General features: G+C 45.4%; 1 protein-coding gene across 3 annotated transcripts; it reads left to right on the forward strand.

Moving 5' to 3' along the window:
- The first annotated feature begins 12,557 nt into the window (after positions 1–12,557).
- On the forward strand, positions 12,558–16,713 carry LOC125546469 (uncharacterized). Of its 3 annotated transcripts, none has more exons than XM_087516450.1 (3): positions 12,558–12,577; positions 15,766–16,357; positions 16,465–16,713. In XM_087516450.1, the coding sequence occupies exons 1-3, from the start codon at positions 12,558–12,560 to the stop codon at positions 16,543–16,545; spliced, it is 693 nt and encodes a 230-aa protein (XP_087372576.1). In that variant the 3' UTR covers positions 16,546–16,713. The 3 variants fall into 3 exon arrangements, with proteins under 3 accessions (XP_087372576.1, XP_087372577.1, XP_048566682.2); XM_087516451.1 differs by lacking the exon at positions 12,558–12,577 and having other exon boundaries at positions 15,658–16,055; positions 16,179–16,357; XM_048710725.2 differs by lacking the exon at positions 12,558–12,577 and having other exon boundaries at positions 15,658–16,357.
- Positions 16,714–16,996: the final 283 nt, after the last annotated feature.

Below are 16,996 nucleotides of genomic sequence, written 5' to 3' on the forward strand. Positions count from 1 at the left end.
AAACGGTTTAGAGTTGAGGCACCGAAGACGTTTTTGAAACGTCGCGAAACATATGAGATGCTTTGAGGGCTGAAATTGGGATTTCAGGCTCGTGCCCACGTCAAGAGGTATAAGACCTCCGACGATTTTCTTAGCCTGCAAACTAAGGGAGAAAAGCTCAATTGTTGAGCTTGTGCTCAGATTGTCTGAGTACAACAATCATTTGAATCGAGTGGGAGTTGATCTTCCAGATGAGATAGTGATGTTTCTCCGAAGTCATTACCATCAAGCTGCTAGAGCTTCGTGATGAACTATAATATATCAAGGACATATATGATGATCCTTGAGATATTCGCGATGTTTGACACCGCGAAAGTAGAAATCAAGAAGGAGCATCAATTGTTGATGGTTGATGAAACCACTAGTTTCAAGAAGGGCAAGGGCAAGAAGGGATACTTCATGAAACGGCAATTCAGCTGCTGCTCTAGTGAAGAAACCCAAGGTTGAACCCAAACCCGAGACTGAGTGCTTCTGTAATAAGGGGAACAGCCACTGGAGCAGAATTACCCTAGATACTTGGTAGATTAGAAGGCTGGCAAGGTCGATAGAAGTATATTGGATATATATTGTATTGATGTGTACTTTACTAGTACTCCTAGTAGCACCAGGGTATTAGATACCGGTTCGGTTGCTAAGTGTTAGTAACTCGAAATAAAAGCTACGGAATAAAACGGAGACTAGCTAAAGGTGAGCTGACGATATGTGTTGGAAGTGTTTCCAATGTTGATATGATCAAGCATCGCAAGCTCCCTCTACCATCGAGATTGGTGTTTGCGTTGAGCATAGACATGATTGGATTATGTCTATCGCAATACGGTTATTCATTTAAGGAGAATAACGGTTACTCTGTTTATTTGAATAATACCTTCAATGGTCTCACACCTAAAATGAATGGTTTATTGAATCTCGATCGTAGTGATACACATGTTCATGCCAAAAGATAGTAATGATAGTACCACCTACTTGTGGCATAGCCACGTAAGTCATATCGGTATAAAACGCATAAAGAAGCTCCATGTTGATGGATCTTTGGACTCACTCATTTTTGAAAAGTTTGAGACATGCGAACCATGTCTATTGGTGTGTATGCATGAAGAAACTCCATGCAAATGGACCGTTTTGGACTCACTTGATTTTGAATCACTTGAGGCATGCAAATCATACCACATGGGCAAGATGACTGAAAGCCTCAGTTTCAGTAAAATGGAACTAGAAAGCAAATTGTTGGAAGTAATACATTTTGATGTGTGCAGTCCAATGAGTGCTGAGGCATGTAGTGGATATCGTTATGTTCTTTCTTCACAGATGATTTGAGTAGATGTTGAGTACGTTTACTTGATGAATCACGAGTCTGAATTATTGAAAGGTTCAAGTAATTTCAGGGTGAAGTTGGAAGATCGTCGTGATAAGAGGATAAAAATATCTATGATATGATCATAGAGATGAATATCTGAATTACGAGTTTGGCACAGAATTAAGACATTGTGGAAATTGTTTCACAACTGATACAGCCTGGAACACCATAGTGTGATGGTGTGTCCGAACATCATAACTGCACCCTATTGGATATGATGCATACCATGATGTCTCTTATCGAATTACCACAATAGTTTATGGGTTAAGCATTAGAGACAACCACATTCACTTTAAATAGGGCACCACGTAATTCCGATGAGATGACACCGTATGAACTATGGCTGTCATTTCTTAAAAGTTTGGGGCTGCGACGCTTATGTGAAAAAGTTTCAGGTTGATAAGCTCGAACCCAAAGCGGATAAATGCATCTTCATAGGACACCCAAAACAGTTGGGTATACCTCCTGTCTCAGATCCGAAAGCAATAAGGGATTGTTTCTAGAATCGGGTCCTTTCTCGAGGAAAAGTTTCTCTCGAAAGAATTGAGTGGGAGGATGGTGGAGACTTGATGAGGTTATTGAACCGTCACTTCAACTAGTGTATAGCAGGGCACAAAGAGTTGTTCCTGTGGCACCTACACCAATTGAAGTGGAAGCTTATGATAGTGATCATGAAACTTCAGATCAAATCACTACCAAACCTCGTGGGATGACAAGGATGCGTACTACTTCAGAGTGGTACGTAATCCTGTCTTGGAAGTCATGTTGCTAGACAACAATGAACCTACGAGCTATGGAGAAGCGATGGTGGGCCTGGATTCCGATAAATGGCTTGAGGCCATATAATCCGAGAGAGGATCCATGTATGAAAACAAAGTGTAGACTTTGGAAGAACTACTTGATGGTCGTCAGGCTGTTGAGTACAGATGGATTTTAAAAGGAAGACGGACAATGATGGTAAATGTCACCATTAAGAAAGCTCGACTTGTCGTTAAGATGTTTACTAACAAGTTCAAGGAGTTGACTACGATGAGACTTTCTCACTCGTAGCGATGCTAAGAGTCTGTTGGAATTATATTAGCGATTACTGCATTATTTATGAAATCTTGCAGATAGGATGTCAAAACATTGTTTCCTCGACGATTTTCTTGAGGAAAGGTTGCATGTGATACAACCGGAAGGTTTTGTCAATCCTGAAAGATGCTAATAAGTATGCAAAGCTCCAGCAATCCTTCTAAGGACTGGAGTAAGCATCTCGGAGTTGGAATGTACGCTTTGATGAGATGATCAAAGACTTTGGGTTTATACAAAGTTTATGAGAAACTTGTATTTCCAAAGAAGTGAGTGGGATCACTATAGAATTTCTGATGAGTATATGTTTTAACATATTGTTGATCAGAAATGACGTAGAATTTCTGAAAAGCATATAGGGTTATTTGGAAAGTGTTTTTCAATGGAAAGCCTGGGTTAAGCTACTTGAACATTGAGCATCAAGATCTATAAGGATAGATCAAAACGCTTAATGGTACTTTCAAATGAGCACATACCTTGACATGATCTTGAAGGTGTTCAAGATGGATCAGTCAAAGAAGGAGTTCTTGCCTGAGTTGTAAGGTATGAAGTTAAGACTTAAAGCTCGACCATGGCAGAATAGAGAGAAAGGACGAAGGTCGTCCCCTATGCTTAAGACATAGGCTCTATAGTATGCTATGTTGTGTACCGCACCTGAAATGTGCCTTTCCATGAGTCAGTCAAGGGGTACAAGAGTGATCCAAGAATGGATCACAGGACAGTGGTCAAAGTTATCCTTAGTAACTAGTGGACTAAGGAATTTTCTCGATTATGGAGGTGGTAAAAGAGTTCGTTGTAAAGGGTTACGCCGATGCAAACTTTGACACTAATCTAGATTATTCTGAGTAGTAAACTGGATTCGTATAGTAGAACAATTATTTGGAATAGCTCCAAATAGAACGTGGTAGCTGCATCTAGGATATGACATAGAGATTTATGAAGCACACACGGATCTGAAAGGTTCAGACCCGTTGACTAAAACCTCTCTCACAAGCAACATGATCAAACCCAGAACTCATCGAGTGTTAATCACATGGTAAATGTGAACTAGATTATTGACTCTAGTAAACTCTTTGGGTGTTAGTCACATGGGGATGTGACCTTGAGTGTTAATCACATATCAATGTGAACTGGATTATTGACTCTAGTGCAAGTGGGAGACTGTTGGAAATATGCCCTAGAGGCAATAATAAATTAGTTATTATTATATTTCCTTGTTCATGATAATCGTTCATTATCCATGCTATAATTGTATTGATAGGAAACTCAGATACATGTGTGGATACATAGACAACACCATGTCCCTAGTGAGCCTCTAGTTGACTAGCTCGTTGATCAATAGATGGTTATGGTTTCCTAACCATGGACATTGGATGTCATTGATAACGGGATCACATCATTAGGAGAATGATGTGATGGACAAGACCCAATCCTAAGCATAGCACTAGATCGTGTAGTTCGTATGCTAAAGCTTTTCTAATGTCAACTATCATTTTCTTAGACCATGAGATTGTGCAACTGCCGGATACCGTAGGAGTGCTTTGGGTGTGCCAAACGTCACAACGTAACTGGGTGACTATAAAGGTACACTACGGGTATCTCCGAAAGTGTCTGTTGGGTGGGCACGAATCAAGACTGGGATTTGTCACTCCGTGTAAACGGAGAGGTATCTCTGGGCCCACTCAGTAGGACATCATCATAATGTGCACAATGTGATCAAGGAGTTGATCACGGGATGATGTGTTACGGAACGAGTAAAGAGACTTGCCGGTAACGAGATTGAACAAGGTATCAGGATACCGACGATCGAATCTCGGGCAAGTATCGTACCGCTAGACAAAGGGAATTGAATACGGGATTGATTAAGACCTTGACATCGTGGTTCATCCGATGAGATCATGGTGGAACATGTGGGAGCCAACATGGGTATCCAGATCCCGCTGTTGGTTATTGACCGGAGGACGTCTCGGTCATGTCTGCATGTCTCCCGAACCCGTAGGGTCTACACACTTAAGGTTCGATGACGCTAGGGTTATAAAGGAAGCTTGTATGTGGTTACGGAATGTTGTTCGGAGTCCCGTATGAGATCCCGGACGTCACGAGGAGTTCCGGAATGGTCTGGAGGTAAATATTTATATATGGGAAGTCCTGTTTTGGTCACGGGAAGAGTTTCGGGGTTTATCGGTAATGTACCGGGACCACCAGGAGGGTCCCGGGGGTCCACCAAGTGGGGCCACCAACCCCGGAGGCTTGCGTGGGCTAAGAGTGGTGAGGGACCAGCCCCTTAGTGGGCTGGTGCGCCTCCCACAAGGGCCCATGGCGCCTAAGAGGTGGGAAGGGGGCAAACCCTAAAGGGGATGGGCCTTAGGGCCCATCTAGTGGCGCCTCCCTCCCCTCTCCCCTCTTGGCCGCCACCCCCTTTGCCATCTAGGGTTGCCGCCCCCCTAGGGGTGGGAACCCTAGAGGGGGCGCAGCCCCTCCCCTTCCCCTATATATATGAGGCCTAGGGGGCTGCCCATAACACACGTGATTTGATCTCTGGTTGGTGCAGCCCTGCATCTCTCTCTCCCTCCTCTTCTGTGGTGCTTGGCGAAGCCCTGCAGGATTGCCACGCTCCTCCACCACCACCACGCCGTTGTGCTGCTGCTGGATGGAGTCTTCCTCAACCTCTCCCTCTCTCCTTGCTGGATCAAGGCATGGGAGACGTCACCGGGCTGTACGTGTGTTGAACGCGGAGGTGCCGTCCGTTCGGCACTAGGATCATCGGTGATTTGAATCACGACGAGTACGACTCCATCAACCCCGTTCACTTGAACGCTTCCGCTTAGCGATCTACAAGGGTATGTAGATGCACTCTCCTTCCCCTCGTTGCTGGTCTCTCCATAGATAGATCTTGGTGACACATAGGAAAATTTTGAATTTCTGCTACGTTCCCCAACAGCGAAAGTTCTTCGTGCTGAGACACCACGTGATGATCGAGTGTGATAGGTTCTACGTTCAAATATAACGGGTGCAAAATAGTTGCACACGCGGAATACTCAGGTTATACTTGACGAGCCAAGCATATACAGATATGGCCTCGGAACACGGAGACCGAAAGGTCGAGCGTGAATCATATAGTAGATATGATTAACATAATGATGTTCACCAATGAAAACTACTCCATCTCACGTGATGATCGGACATGGTTTAGTTGATTTGGATCACGTAATCACTTAGAGGATTTGAGGGATGTCTATCTAAGTGGGAGTTCTTTAAGTAAATTAACTGAACTTAAATTTATCATGAAACTTAGTACCTGATAGTATCTTGCTTGTGTATGTTTGATTGTAGATAGATGGCTCGTGCTGTTGTTCCGTTGAATTTTAATGCGTTCCTTGAGAAAGCAAAGTTGAAAGATGATGGTAGCAATTACACGGACTGGGTCCGTAACTTGAGGATTATCCTCATTGCTGCACAGAAGAATTACGTCCTGGAAGCACCGCTGGGTGCCAGGCCTGCTGCTGGAGCAACGCCGGATGTTATGAACGTCTGGCAAAGCAAAGCTGATGACTACTCGATAGTTCAGTGTGCCATGCTTTACGGCTTAAAATCGGGACTTCAACGACGTTTTGAACGTCATGGAGCATATGAGATGTTCCAGGAGTTGAAGTTAATATTTCAAGCAAATGCCCGGATTGAGAGACATGAAGTCTCCAATAAGTTCTATAGCTGCAAGATGGAGGAGAACAGTTCTGTTAGTGAGCATATACTCAAAATGTCTGGGTATAATAATCACTTGATTCAATTGGGAGTTAATCTTCCAGATGATTGCGTCATTGACAGAATTCTCCAATCACTGCCACCAAGCTACAAGAGCTTCGTGATGAACTATAATATGCAAGGGATGAACAAGACTATTCCCGAGCTCTTCGCAATGCTGAAAGTTACGGAGGTAGAAATCAAGAAGGAGCATCAAGTGTTGATGGTCAATAAGACCACTAGTTTCAAGAAAAAGGGCAAAGGGAAGAAGAAGGGGAACTTCAAGAAGAACGGCAAGCAAGTTGCTGCTCAAGAGAAGAAACCCAAGTCTGGACCTAAGCCTGAAACCGAGTGCTTCTACTGCAAGCAGACTGGTCACTGGAAGCGGAACTGCCCCAAGTATTTGGCGGATAAGAAGGATGGCAAGGTGAACAAAGGTATATGTGATATACATGTTATTGATGTGTACCTTACCAATGCTCGCAGTAGCACCTGGGTATTTGATACTGGTTCTGTTGCTAATATTTGCAACTCGAAACAGGGACTACGGATTAAGCGAAGATTGGCTAAGGACGAGGTGACGATGCGCGTGGGAAACGGTTCCAAAGTCGAAGTGATCGCGGTCGGCACACTATCTCTACATCTACCTTCGGGATTAGTATTAGACCTAAATAATTGTTATTTGGTGCCAGCGTTGAGCATGAACATTATATCTGGATCTTGTTTAATGCGAGACGGTTATTCATTTAAATCAGAGAATAATGGTTGTTCTATTTATATGAGTAATATCTTTTATGGTCATGCACCCTTGAAGAGTGGTCTATTCTTATTGAATCTCGAGAGTAGTGATACACATATTCATAATGTTGAAGCCAAAAGATGCAGAGTTGATAATGATAGTGCAAATTATTTGTGGCACTGCCGTTTAGGTCATATCGGTGTAAAGCGCATGAAGAAACTCCATACTGATGGGCTTTTGGAACCACTTGATTATGAATCGCTTGGTACTTGTGAACCGTGCCTCATGGGCAAGATGACTAAAACACCGTTCTCCGGTACTATGGAGAGAGCAACAGATTTGTTGGAAATCATACATACAGATGTATGTGGTCCGATGAATATTGAGGCTCGTGGCGGATATCGTTATTTTCTCACCTTCCCAGATGATTTAAGCAGATATGGGTATATCTACTTAATGAAACATAAGTCTGAAATATTTGAAAAGTTCAAAGAATTTCAGAGTGAAGTTAAAAATCATCGTAACAAGAAAATAAAGTTTCTACGATCTGATCGTGGAGGAGAATATTTGAGTTACGAGTTTGGTGTACATTTGAAAAATTGTGGAATAGTTTCGCAACTCACGCCACCCGGAACACCTCAGTGTAACGGTGTGTCCGAACGTCGTAATCGTACTTTACTAGATATGGTGCGATCTATGATGTCTCTTACTGATTTACCGCTATCGTTTTGGGGATACGCTCTAGAGACGGCCGCATTGACGTTAAATAGGGCACCACCAAAATCCGTTGAGACGACGCCTTATAAACTGTGGTTTGGCAAGAAACCAAAGTTGTCGTTTCTGAAAGTTTGGGGCTGCGATGCTTATGTGAAAAAGCTTCAACCTGATAAGCTCGAACCCAAATCGGAGAAATGTGTCTTCATAGGATATCCAAAGGAAACAATTGGATACACCTTCTATCACAGATCTGAAGGCAGGACTTTTGTAGCTAAATTCAGAAACTTTCTGAAGAAGGAGTTTCTCTCAAAAAAAGTGAGTGGGAGGAAAGTAGAACTTGACGAGGTAACTGTACCTACTCCCTTATTGGAAAGTAGTGCATCACAGAAAACTGTTTTAGTGACACCTACACCAATTAGAGAGGAAGCTAATGATGATGGTCATGAAACTTTAGATCAAGATACTATTGAACCTCGTAGATCAACCAGAGTGAGATCCGCGCCAGAGTGGTACGGTAATCCTGTTCTGGAAGTCATGCTACTAGATCATGATGAACCTACGAACTATGAAGAAGCGATGGTGAGCCCAGATTCCACAAAGTGGCTTGAAGCCATGAAATCTGAGATGGGATCCATGTATGAGAACAAAGTATGGACTTTGGTTGACTTGCCCGATGATCGGCAAGCAATTGAGAATAAATGGATCTTCAAGAAGAAGACTGACGCTGACGGTAATATTACTGTCTACAAAGCTCGACTTGTTGTGAAAGGTTTTCGGCAAGTTCAAGGGATTGACTACGATGAGACCTTCTCACCCGTAGCGATGCTTAAGTCTGTCCGAATCATGTTAGCAATTGCCACATTTTATGATTATGAAATTTGGCAAATGGATGTCAAAACTGCATTCCTGAATGGATTTCTGGAAGAAGAGTTGTATATGATGCAACCAGAAGGTTTTGTCGATCCAAAGGGAGCTAACAAAGTGTGCAAGCTCCAGCGATCCATTTATGGACTGGTGCAAGCCTCTCGGAGTTGGAATAAACGCTTTGATAGTGTGATCAAAGCATTTGGGTTTATACAGACTTTCGGAGAAGCCTGTATTTACAAGAAAGTGAGTGGGAGCTCTGTAGCATTTCTGATATTATATGTGGATGACATATTACTAATTGGAAACGATATAGAATTTCTGGATAGCATAAAGGGATACTTGAATAAGAGTTTTTCAATGAAAGACCTCGGTGAAGCTGCTTATATATTAGGCATTAAGATCTATAGAGATAGATCAAGACGCCTAATTGGACTTTCACAAAGCACATACCTTGACAAAGTTTTGAAAAAGTTCAAAATGGATCAAGCAAAGAAAGGGTTCTTGCCTGTGTTACAAGGTGTGAAGTTGAGTAAGACTCAATGCCCGACCACTGTAGAAGATAGAGAGAATATGAAAGATGTTCCCTATGCATCAGCCATAGGATCTATCATGTATGCAATGCTGTGTACCAGACCTGATGTGTGCCTTGCTATAAGTCTAGCAGGGAGGTACCAAAGTAATCCAGGAGTGGATCACTGGACAGCAGTCAAGAACATCCTGAAATACCTGAAAAGGACTAAGGATATGCTTCTCGTATATGGAGGTGACAAAGAGCTCATCGTAAAAGGTTACGTTGATGCAAGCTTTGACACTGATCCGGACGATTCTAAATCGCAAACCGGATATGTGTTTACATTAAACGGTGGAGCTGTCAGTTGGTGCAGTTCTAAACAAAGTGTTGTAGCGGGATCTACATGTGAAGCGGAGTACATAGCTGCTTCGGAAGCAGCAAATGAAGGAGTCTGGATGAAGGAGTTCATATCCGATCTGGGTGTCATACCTAGTGCATCGGGTCCAATGAAAATCTTTTGTGACAATACTGGTGCAATTGCCTTGGCAAAGGAATCCAGATTTCACAAGACAACCAAGCACATCAAGAGACGCTTCAATTCCATCCGGGATCTAGTTCAGGTGGGAGACATAGAGATTTGCAAGATACATACGGATCTGAATATTGCAGACCCATTGACTAAGACTCTTCCACGAGCAAAACATGATCAGCACCAAGGCTCCATGGGTGTTAGAATCATTACTGTGTAATCTAGATTATTGACTCTAGTGCAAGTGGGAGACTGAAGGAAATATGCCCTAGAGGCAATAATAAAGTTATTATTTATTTCCTTATAATCATGATAAATGTTTATTATTCATGCTAGAATTGTATTAACCGGAAACATAATACATGTGTGAATACATAGACAAACAAAGTGTCACTAGTATGCCTCTACTTGACTAGCCCGTTGATCAAAGATGGTTATGTTTCCTAACCATGAACAATGAGTTGTTATTTGATTAACGGGATCACATCATTAAGAGAATGATCTGATTGACATGACCCATTCCATTAGCTTCGCACCCGATCGTTTAGTATGTTGCTATTGCTTTCTTCATGACTTATACATGTTCCTATAACTATGAGATTATGCAACTCCCGTTTACCGGAGGAACACTTTGGGTACTACCAAACGTCACAACGTAACTGGATGATTATAAAGGAGTACTACAGGTGTCTCCAAAGGTACATGTTGGGTTGGCGTATTTCGAGATTAGGTTTTGTCACTGCGATTGTCGGAGAGGTATCTCTGGGCCCTCTCGGTAATGCACATCACTTAAGCCTTGCAAGCATTGCAACTAAATGAGTTAGTTGCGGGATGATGTATTACAGAACGAGTAAAGAGACTTGCCAGCAACGAGATTGAACTAGGTATTGGAATACCGACAATCGAATCTCGGGCAAGTAACATACCGATGACAAAGGGAACAACGTATGTTGTTATGCGGTCTGACCGATAAAGATCTTCGTAGAATATGTAGGAGCCAATATGGGCATCCAGGTCCCGCTATTGGTTATTGACCGGAGACGTGTCTCGGTCATGTCTAGATTGTTCTCGAACCCGTAGGGTCCGCACGCTTAAGGTTACGATGACAGTTATATTATGAGTTTATGCATTTTGATGTACCGAAGGTTGTTCGGAGTCCCGGATGTGATCACGGACATGACGAGGAGTCTCGAAATGGTCAAGACGTAAAGATTGATATATTGGAAGCCTATATTTGGACATCGGAATCGTTCCGGGTGAAATCGGCATTTTTCCGAAGTACCGGGGGTTACCGGAACCCCCCCGGGGTTTATTGGGCCTACATGGGACTTGAGGGAGAAGAGAGAAGGAGGCAAGAGGTGGCCGCGCGCCCCTCCCCTTCCTAGTCCGAATAGGACAAGGGAAGGGGGGCGGCGCCCCCCCTTTCCTTCCTCTCTTCCACCTCTTTCCCCTCTCTCCTTGTCCAACTAGGAGTCGGACTCCCCCTTGGCGCGCCCACCTTGGCCGGCCGCCCCCTCTCCCTGGCTCCTTTATATACTGAGGCAAGGGGCACCCCAGAAACACACAAGTTGATCCACGTGATCTATTCCTTAGCCGTGTGCGGCGCCCCCAGCCACCATAGTCCTCGATAATACTGTAGCGGAGTTTAGGCGAAGCCCTGCTGCTGTAGTACATCAAGATCGTCACCACGCCGTCGTGCTGACGGAACTCTTCCCCGACACTTTGCTGGATCGGAGTCCGGGGATCGTCATCGAGCTGAACGTGTGCTCGAACTCGGAGGTGTCGTAGTTTCGGTGCTTGATCGGTCGGATCGTGAAGACGTACGACTACATCAACCAAACGCTTCCGTTGTCGATCTACTAGGTATGTAGATCACACTCCCCCTCTCGTTGCTATGCATCACATGATCTTGCGTGTGCGTAGGAATTTTTTTGAAATTACTACGAAACCCAACAAATGTTGTGCCTGAGTATGGAGTAGCGGCAACATTTGAGCAGTTCACTCAGTTTCATGAAGACATGCGTGATTGGAAAACTCACGTGCAACTGCAAAATGATTTGATTAAGTATATGTGGACTCATGTTGGCAACTAATAGATGTATCTTTTTTTATTCGTTTGCAAAATTATGTGAAACAATTTTATTTTTATTTGGCCTGTGAACTATACTATTTATTTGGGCGGACTATTTTATTTGTTAAATTTTCATTTCGCCATACGTTGAATGCAATGCAAAATTGGGCGGCCAGCCGGTCACACCTGCACATATTGGTCGGCGCGTTGGGCGCGCTGCCGACCCATATGAAAAACAGGGCGGACGCCGGGCGGGCGGCCGACCCAAACGGACAAAAAGCGAACGAAATCGCCGTCCGTTTGGGTCGGCCCGGTTGGTGTTGCTCTCAGCAGCTGCGTGAACTTCCAATGCCATCGCACTTGGTGCATCAGAATGTGCAGCCGCTGCCTTAGCAGGCCGATAGGCGCCGGCGACGGAGGACGAAGTGCGCATGAGGTGGAAGCGCAGGGGTGAACTTGCCCTCGCTCTTGCCGGAGCCACTGAAGAACCACATGGCTAGGGGTTGGTTGTGGGTTGGTAGATGTGGACGGTAGTGAAAGTGGATGAGGCCAGGCCCCCGGACGCGTGGACTAAAACAGGATGGCCTCCCGACGCTTCTATAGGCTGACGCGTGGCCCTGCTATTGGTGCCGCTATTAATATGACCGCGTCCGATCGTTGGTCGGGCGCCATGTGGGACTGCGGCGGACAATGTGGGGGCGCGCGGCGCGTCCGTACCGACGCATTTCAGGCCCAAATTTGAGTATAAAATGGGTTGACGTGAACATGAAGCGGATGTGTTTTGGGTTTGGGTCCGCGTGTTGGGCCGACGTTTTGGTCCGCAGCGACCCTACCGGACATGGGCGGACGAAATGGGTGACCCGGTTGGAGTTGCTCTTAGGTCAGTGTTTTGGGCTGTGCGCCATCGTCCGTGTTTGAATGGTCAGTGCGTCCACCACGCCGACGCATTTTCGTCCGCACCACGGATACGCAACCATATTCTTTGTATGCATATCAAATACATTGTTAAAGTTCGCATAATTTAACCAAATATAAATATTGTAGGTCTGCAACCAAATGAAATCTTGTAGTTACAAACCAAATGAATTTAAATTGTCACAAATATATTTGAAAGAAAAGAGCCGATGTATCTATTGGTTGTCAAGGTGAGCTTACATGTGTTTAATCAAGTTATCTTGTAGTTGATTTTGTGAGTTCCCCAATCACGTATTTCATAATGAAATTGAATCAAATGTGTAAACATTGTCACCCCTCCATGCTCAGGCACAACATGTTCATCTTGAAATAGAAACCTAGATCATAGATTTCATCCTCACGCTCATCCTTTAAGATCATGTTATGATCATCACACAAACAATCATCACCGGTAATTTTATGTGTTGACCACAATTTGATAATTTTGATTATAGATGCCCTTCGTGCTGTAGAGGCTCTATGGGCAACTCGAACGCGCTGCCGTATTTGGTCCGGGCTTGTTCATTTCTGTTGGTTTGGATTGAAATGGACAGATATGGTGGCCCAGCGCCCGGGAGCAAACATAAAATACGACTGTCTTGTGTCCGTTTTGATCCACAGCGGGCGTATGTTTGGGCTGGATTTGCGTCGAGACAAAACACTGGATGGACGCGCACGCGTCTTCTCGTCGTCCTCCCTCAGGCCCGCATGTTGGTCGTGAAACTGTTTCCCATCGGCTCCATTTAATCCGCACGGGTGGACAGCCCCGCATGTCAGCCTCTCAACCGCCCTTGGACGCGTCCTTTTTTATATGGCAAAGCTGTGGACTGGCCAGTCCAGCTTCTCGCCGTGTCTACACTCTTCCACTGATTTCTCCTGCCCCTCCCGCCCTGACAAGGAAAACCTAGTGCCGCCTCTCACTCGTCCCTCCTCGCTCCCCGCTAGCCACCGACATGGGGATGTGGAAGTGGACCCCGGCAAGACGAGGAAGTAGGCCTAGTCCCCGTCCCCGTCCCCGCCACCGCCACCTCCCATGACTGCCAAGGTGGCGGAGGAATTCATGCGGCAGGTCATGGAGCAGTCCTTCCACGACCACGACGAGGCCCAATGGCACGACCTCGAGGTGATGATGGCCCTCTCCGCCGCGGGCGACATCGCCATCCGCCCAGAGTTGCAGAGGGCCACCATCATCAAGGAGGAGGAGAAGGCTGCCGCCGTCGAGCCGCACTTCGCAGCAATGATGGGGCAAACGTGGTCCTGGACGAACACGATTCCATGGACGGCGGAGTTCGTCTCAGTGCCGCCCTCGTGGGCGGGTGCCGAGGCGTGGTCGCCGTCCCCATCACGCATCACGGGAGGAGGTCGTGTAGGGGCCTCCGGCCATGCAACCACCACAGGGGCCGCCTACCCACCTCTGGCAGCCACCTTCCTACCTCGACCTCACCAGGCACGACGAGGAGAAGGACGGTGGCGCCTGAAGACGGTGACAACATCAACGAGAACCACGGCAGCGGCGTCTAGTTTTTTAATATGTTTTTAAATTTTAAGTTATGTTTAATGTACTGGCCAGATCTTGTTTTAAATGGTTTAAATATTTTAGAACTATTTAATTACGTTTATTTTTTATGTTTTTGAAAGTGTGGTTGGTCTTTTTTTTTCATATTAGGCCGGACAGAATGGGATGCAGCCACACATTGCGTGCACCTAACGGCAGACGGGCCAAATGGGACACATGCCTCCATTTTATGGCCACTTTGATTCGTAGGATTTTGAAAACGTAGGAATAGGAAAAATGTAGGGTTGGAGTGGCATGTCCATTTGAATCCTATAGAATTGGTAATTATTGTTTGATGCCACGAAAAAAACAAAGGAATTGTAAAAAGAGGTTGGAGTGGAGGTTAAATTTCCTATAAAGGGCTTCTTTGATTCGTAGGATTTTGAAAACGTAGGCATAGAAAAAGTGTAGGGTTGGAGTGGCATGCCCATTTGAATCCTATAAAATTTTGATGCCACAGGAAAAATAAAGGAATTGTAAAAAGAGGTTGGAGTGAATGTTAAATTTCCTATGAAATGTAGTATAAAAGATTCCATAAAAAAATTCCCATGAGATCCAATTCTATGAATTAAAGGACCAATATAGGAAAAAATCCTAAGGATTTCAATTCATCCGAAATTTTATAAAATTTCTTTGAATCAAAGAAGCTCTTATCGTCCCAAACAGACGAAATTTAAACAAAATGAAGGTGTGTTTAGAATCGTGCGTTGGTGGCGTTACGATTCGGCCTACGCTGGCACGGCAGTGCGGTGCGTGGGCGCCCTAGACAAATGCGACAGCTCGAGACCTCATCCGAGTTATCTCGTCGGCGATAGACGGTGCTCGAGACCTCATCCGAGCCATGTCGTCGGCGATAGATGGTGCTAGTGGCTAGCATGATGATGATGACGCTCCGGCAAATTGGTACCGCCTCATCACGGTCGCCGTGCCTATCGACTCGACTGCCGTGCGCGCAGGGATCCCGTCACTCAGTCGCAGTGGCATAGCCAGCCCAATAAATCAGGGTGGTCCATCAATAAAAATATTTACATAAGTTTATTTATTTTCAAAGAAATATTTTTTTACTACACTATATACAAGCTATGGGGAAATTCCTGGGTGGTTCATGGACCACCCTGGCCACCCCCTAGCTACGCCACTGCTTAGTCGCGCGCTGTTTTGTCACGGTCACAGATCTAGTACCTGCCAACACAAATCGTTTTGCTCTCAGCGCAAACTTAGGGGGTGTTTGGTTGAGAAGTCCTATGACTTTTTCTAGTTCTAGAACTAATTAAAAAAGACTCTCTAGTAAAGTCTTTTTTAGTCCCTGTAGAAAAAGTTCTTTTCATTTAGTTTCTAGGGACTTTTTAGGGACTTTTTCTAATCTCTGGGACTAAAAAGTCTCTCAACCAAACACCGCCTAGTCTGTCCATGGCCATGCCCCCATGAGCTGCTCTCTCTCTCTATATATCTCCCGTCTCGTCACCTCAGTCCAATCCACGGCCAGCTCTGGCTCCTCTTTCCCTTTTAAATACTCAAACAGCACGCTTGGAGCCAAGCACTCAAGCCTATTTCTCCTTGGTCCTCAGCTCACCACCACACACGCCACAGGCGAGGCAAGAGCTTCAGAATGGCGAGCACCACGCTGAGCATGAAGCTCCTCATCGACACCAAGGCCCAGCGCGTGCTGTTCGCGGAGGCGAGCAAGGACGTGGTGGACTTCCTCTTCTCCCTACTCTCGCTGCCCGTCGGCACCGCCGTCAAGCTGCTGGGGAAGGAAGCCATGGTCGGCTGCGTCGAGAAGCTTGACAGCACCTACGTCCAGCCCGACGCGGCCAAGGACGCCCTCCTCCACCCCGCCGTGCTCTCGCCCGCGGCTGGCACCAAGATGTTCCGCTTGACGGAGCCCTCTTCTGGGCAGTCCAAGGGATTCTTCAAATGCAGCTACAGCGGCTGCACCAGCTACGTGACCGACACCAGCGGCACCATGTGCCAGTGCGGTCGCGGTTGCTCGATGACCACGGCCATGCACTTCATCCCAGGCAATGGCAAGGTGGCCGCCAGCGTCGGCACCAAGGGGTTCGTGCAGGGCATCGTGACGTACACGGTGATGGACGATCTCGCCGTGACGCCCATGTCCTCCATCTCCAGCATCACCCTGCTCAACACATTCGCCGTCAAGGATCTCAGCGCGCTCCAGGAGAAGACCGTGCAGCTCGGCTACGACGAGGTGCGCTTTCTCTTATCATATGATGTGCATGTTTCTCTCTTCCATATTTCTTTGTTAATCATGTGCATCAGTAAATCGTCGCGTTCCATTTCCTCTAAATCTTGCAGGGCCTGGAGATCCTCAAGGCGTCGCTGCAGTCCAAGACCGTCCTCACCGACGTCTTCCTCAAGGCCCCCAGCAGCGCTTGAAGGCACATCAGTCATCAGATCGGCATGGATGGAAAAGTGGCTCGATGCCACGATTCACGTAGGGTTAAGTTGGTTGGTTGGTCCTTTTGTATGGACATGTGCAAGGGCTAGTAGCTCCATCCATGTAGCTAAATTAGCTTGGTGTTTTGTGTGAGCATCAGAACTATCTTACCGTGGCATCTTTTGGTAATGCCTAGCATCAGGCCACATGCTCGTATCAGGGTGTACTAGTACGTTGTGTCGGTGCTTGATGTATGCGTTTGCATCGTACTTAGTATCATCTTCTGTTGGTTTTCGAAATCTTTCCCTAATATATATATATATATATATATATATATATATATAAATAATAATAATAATAAAATATATAATAATAATAATAATAATAATTAATAATAATAATAATAAAGCACGGATTGACTCCGTGGGTTCATCGTCACAATACGCTTTT

This window comes from Triticum urartu, chromosome 3A (assembly GCF_056163025.1).
Source record: "Triticum urartu cultivar PI428250 chromosome 3A, HENAU_Tu73, whole genome shotgun sequence".
NCBI lineage: Eukaryota > Viridiplantae > Streptophyta > Magnoliopsida > Poales > Poaceae > Triticum > Triticum urartu.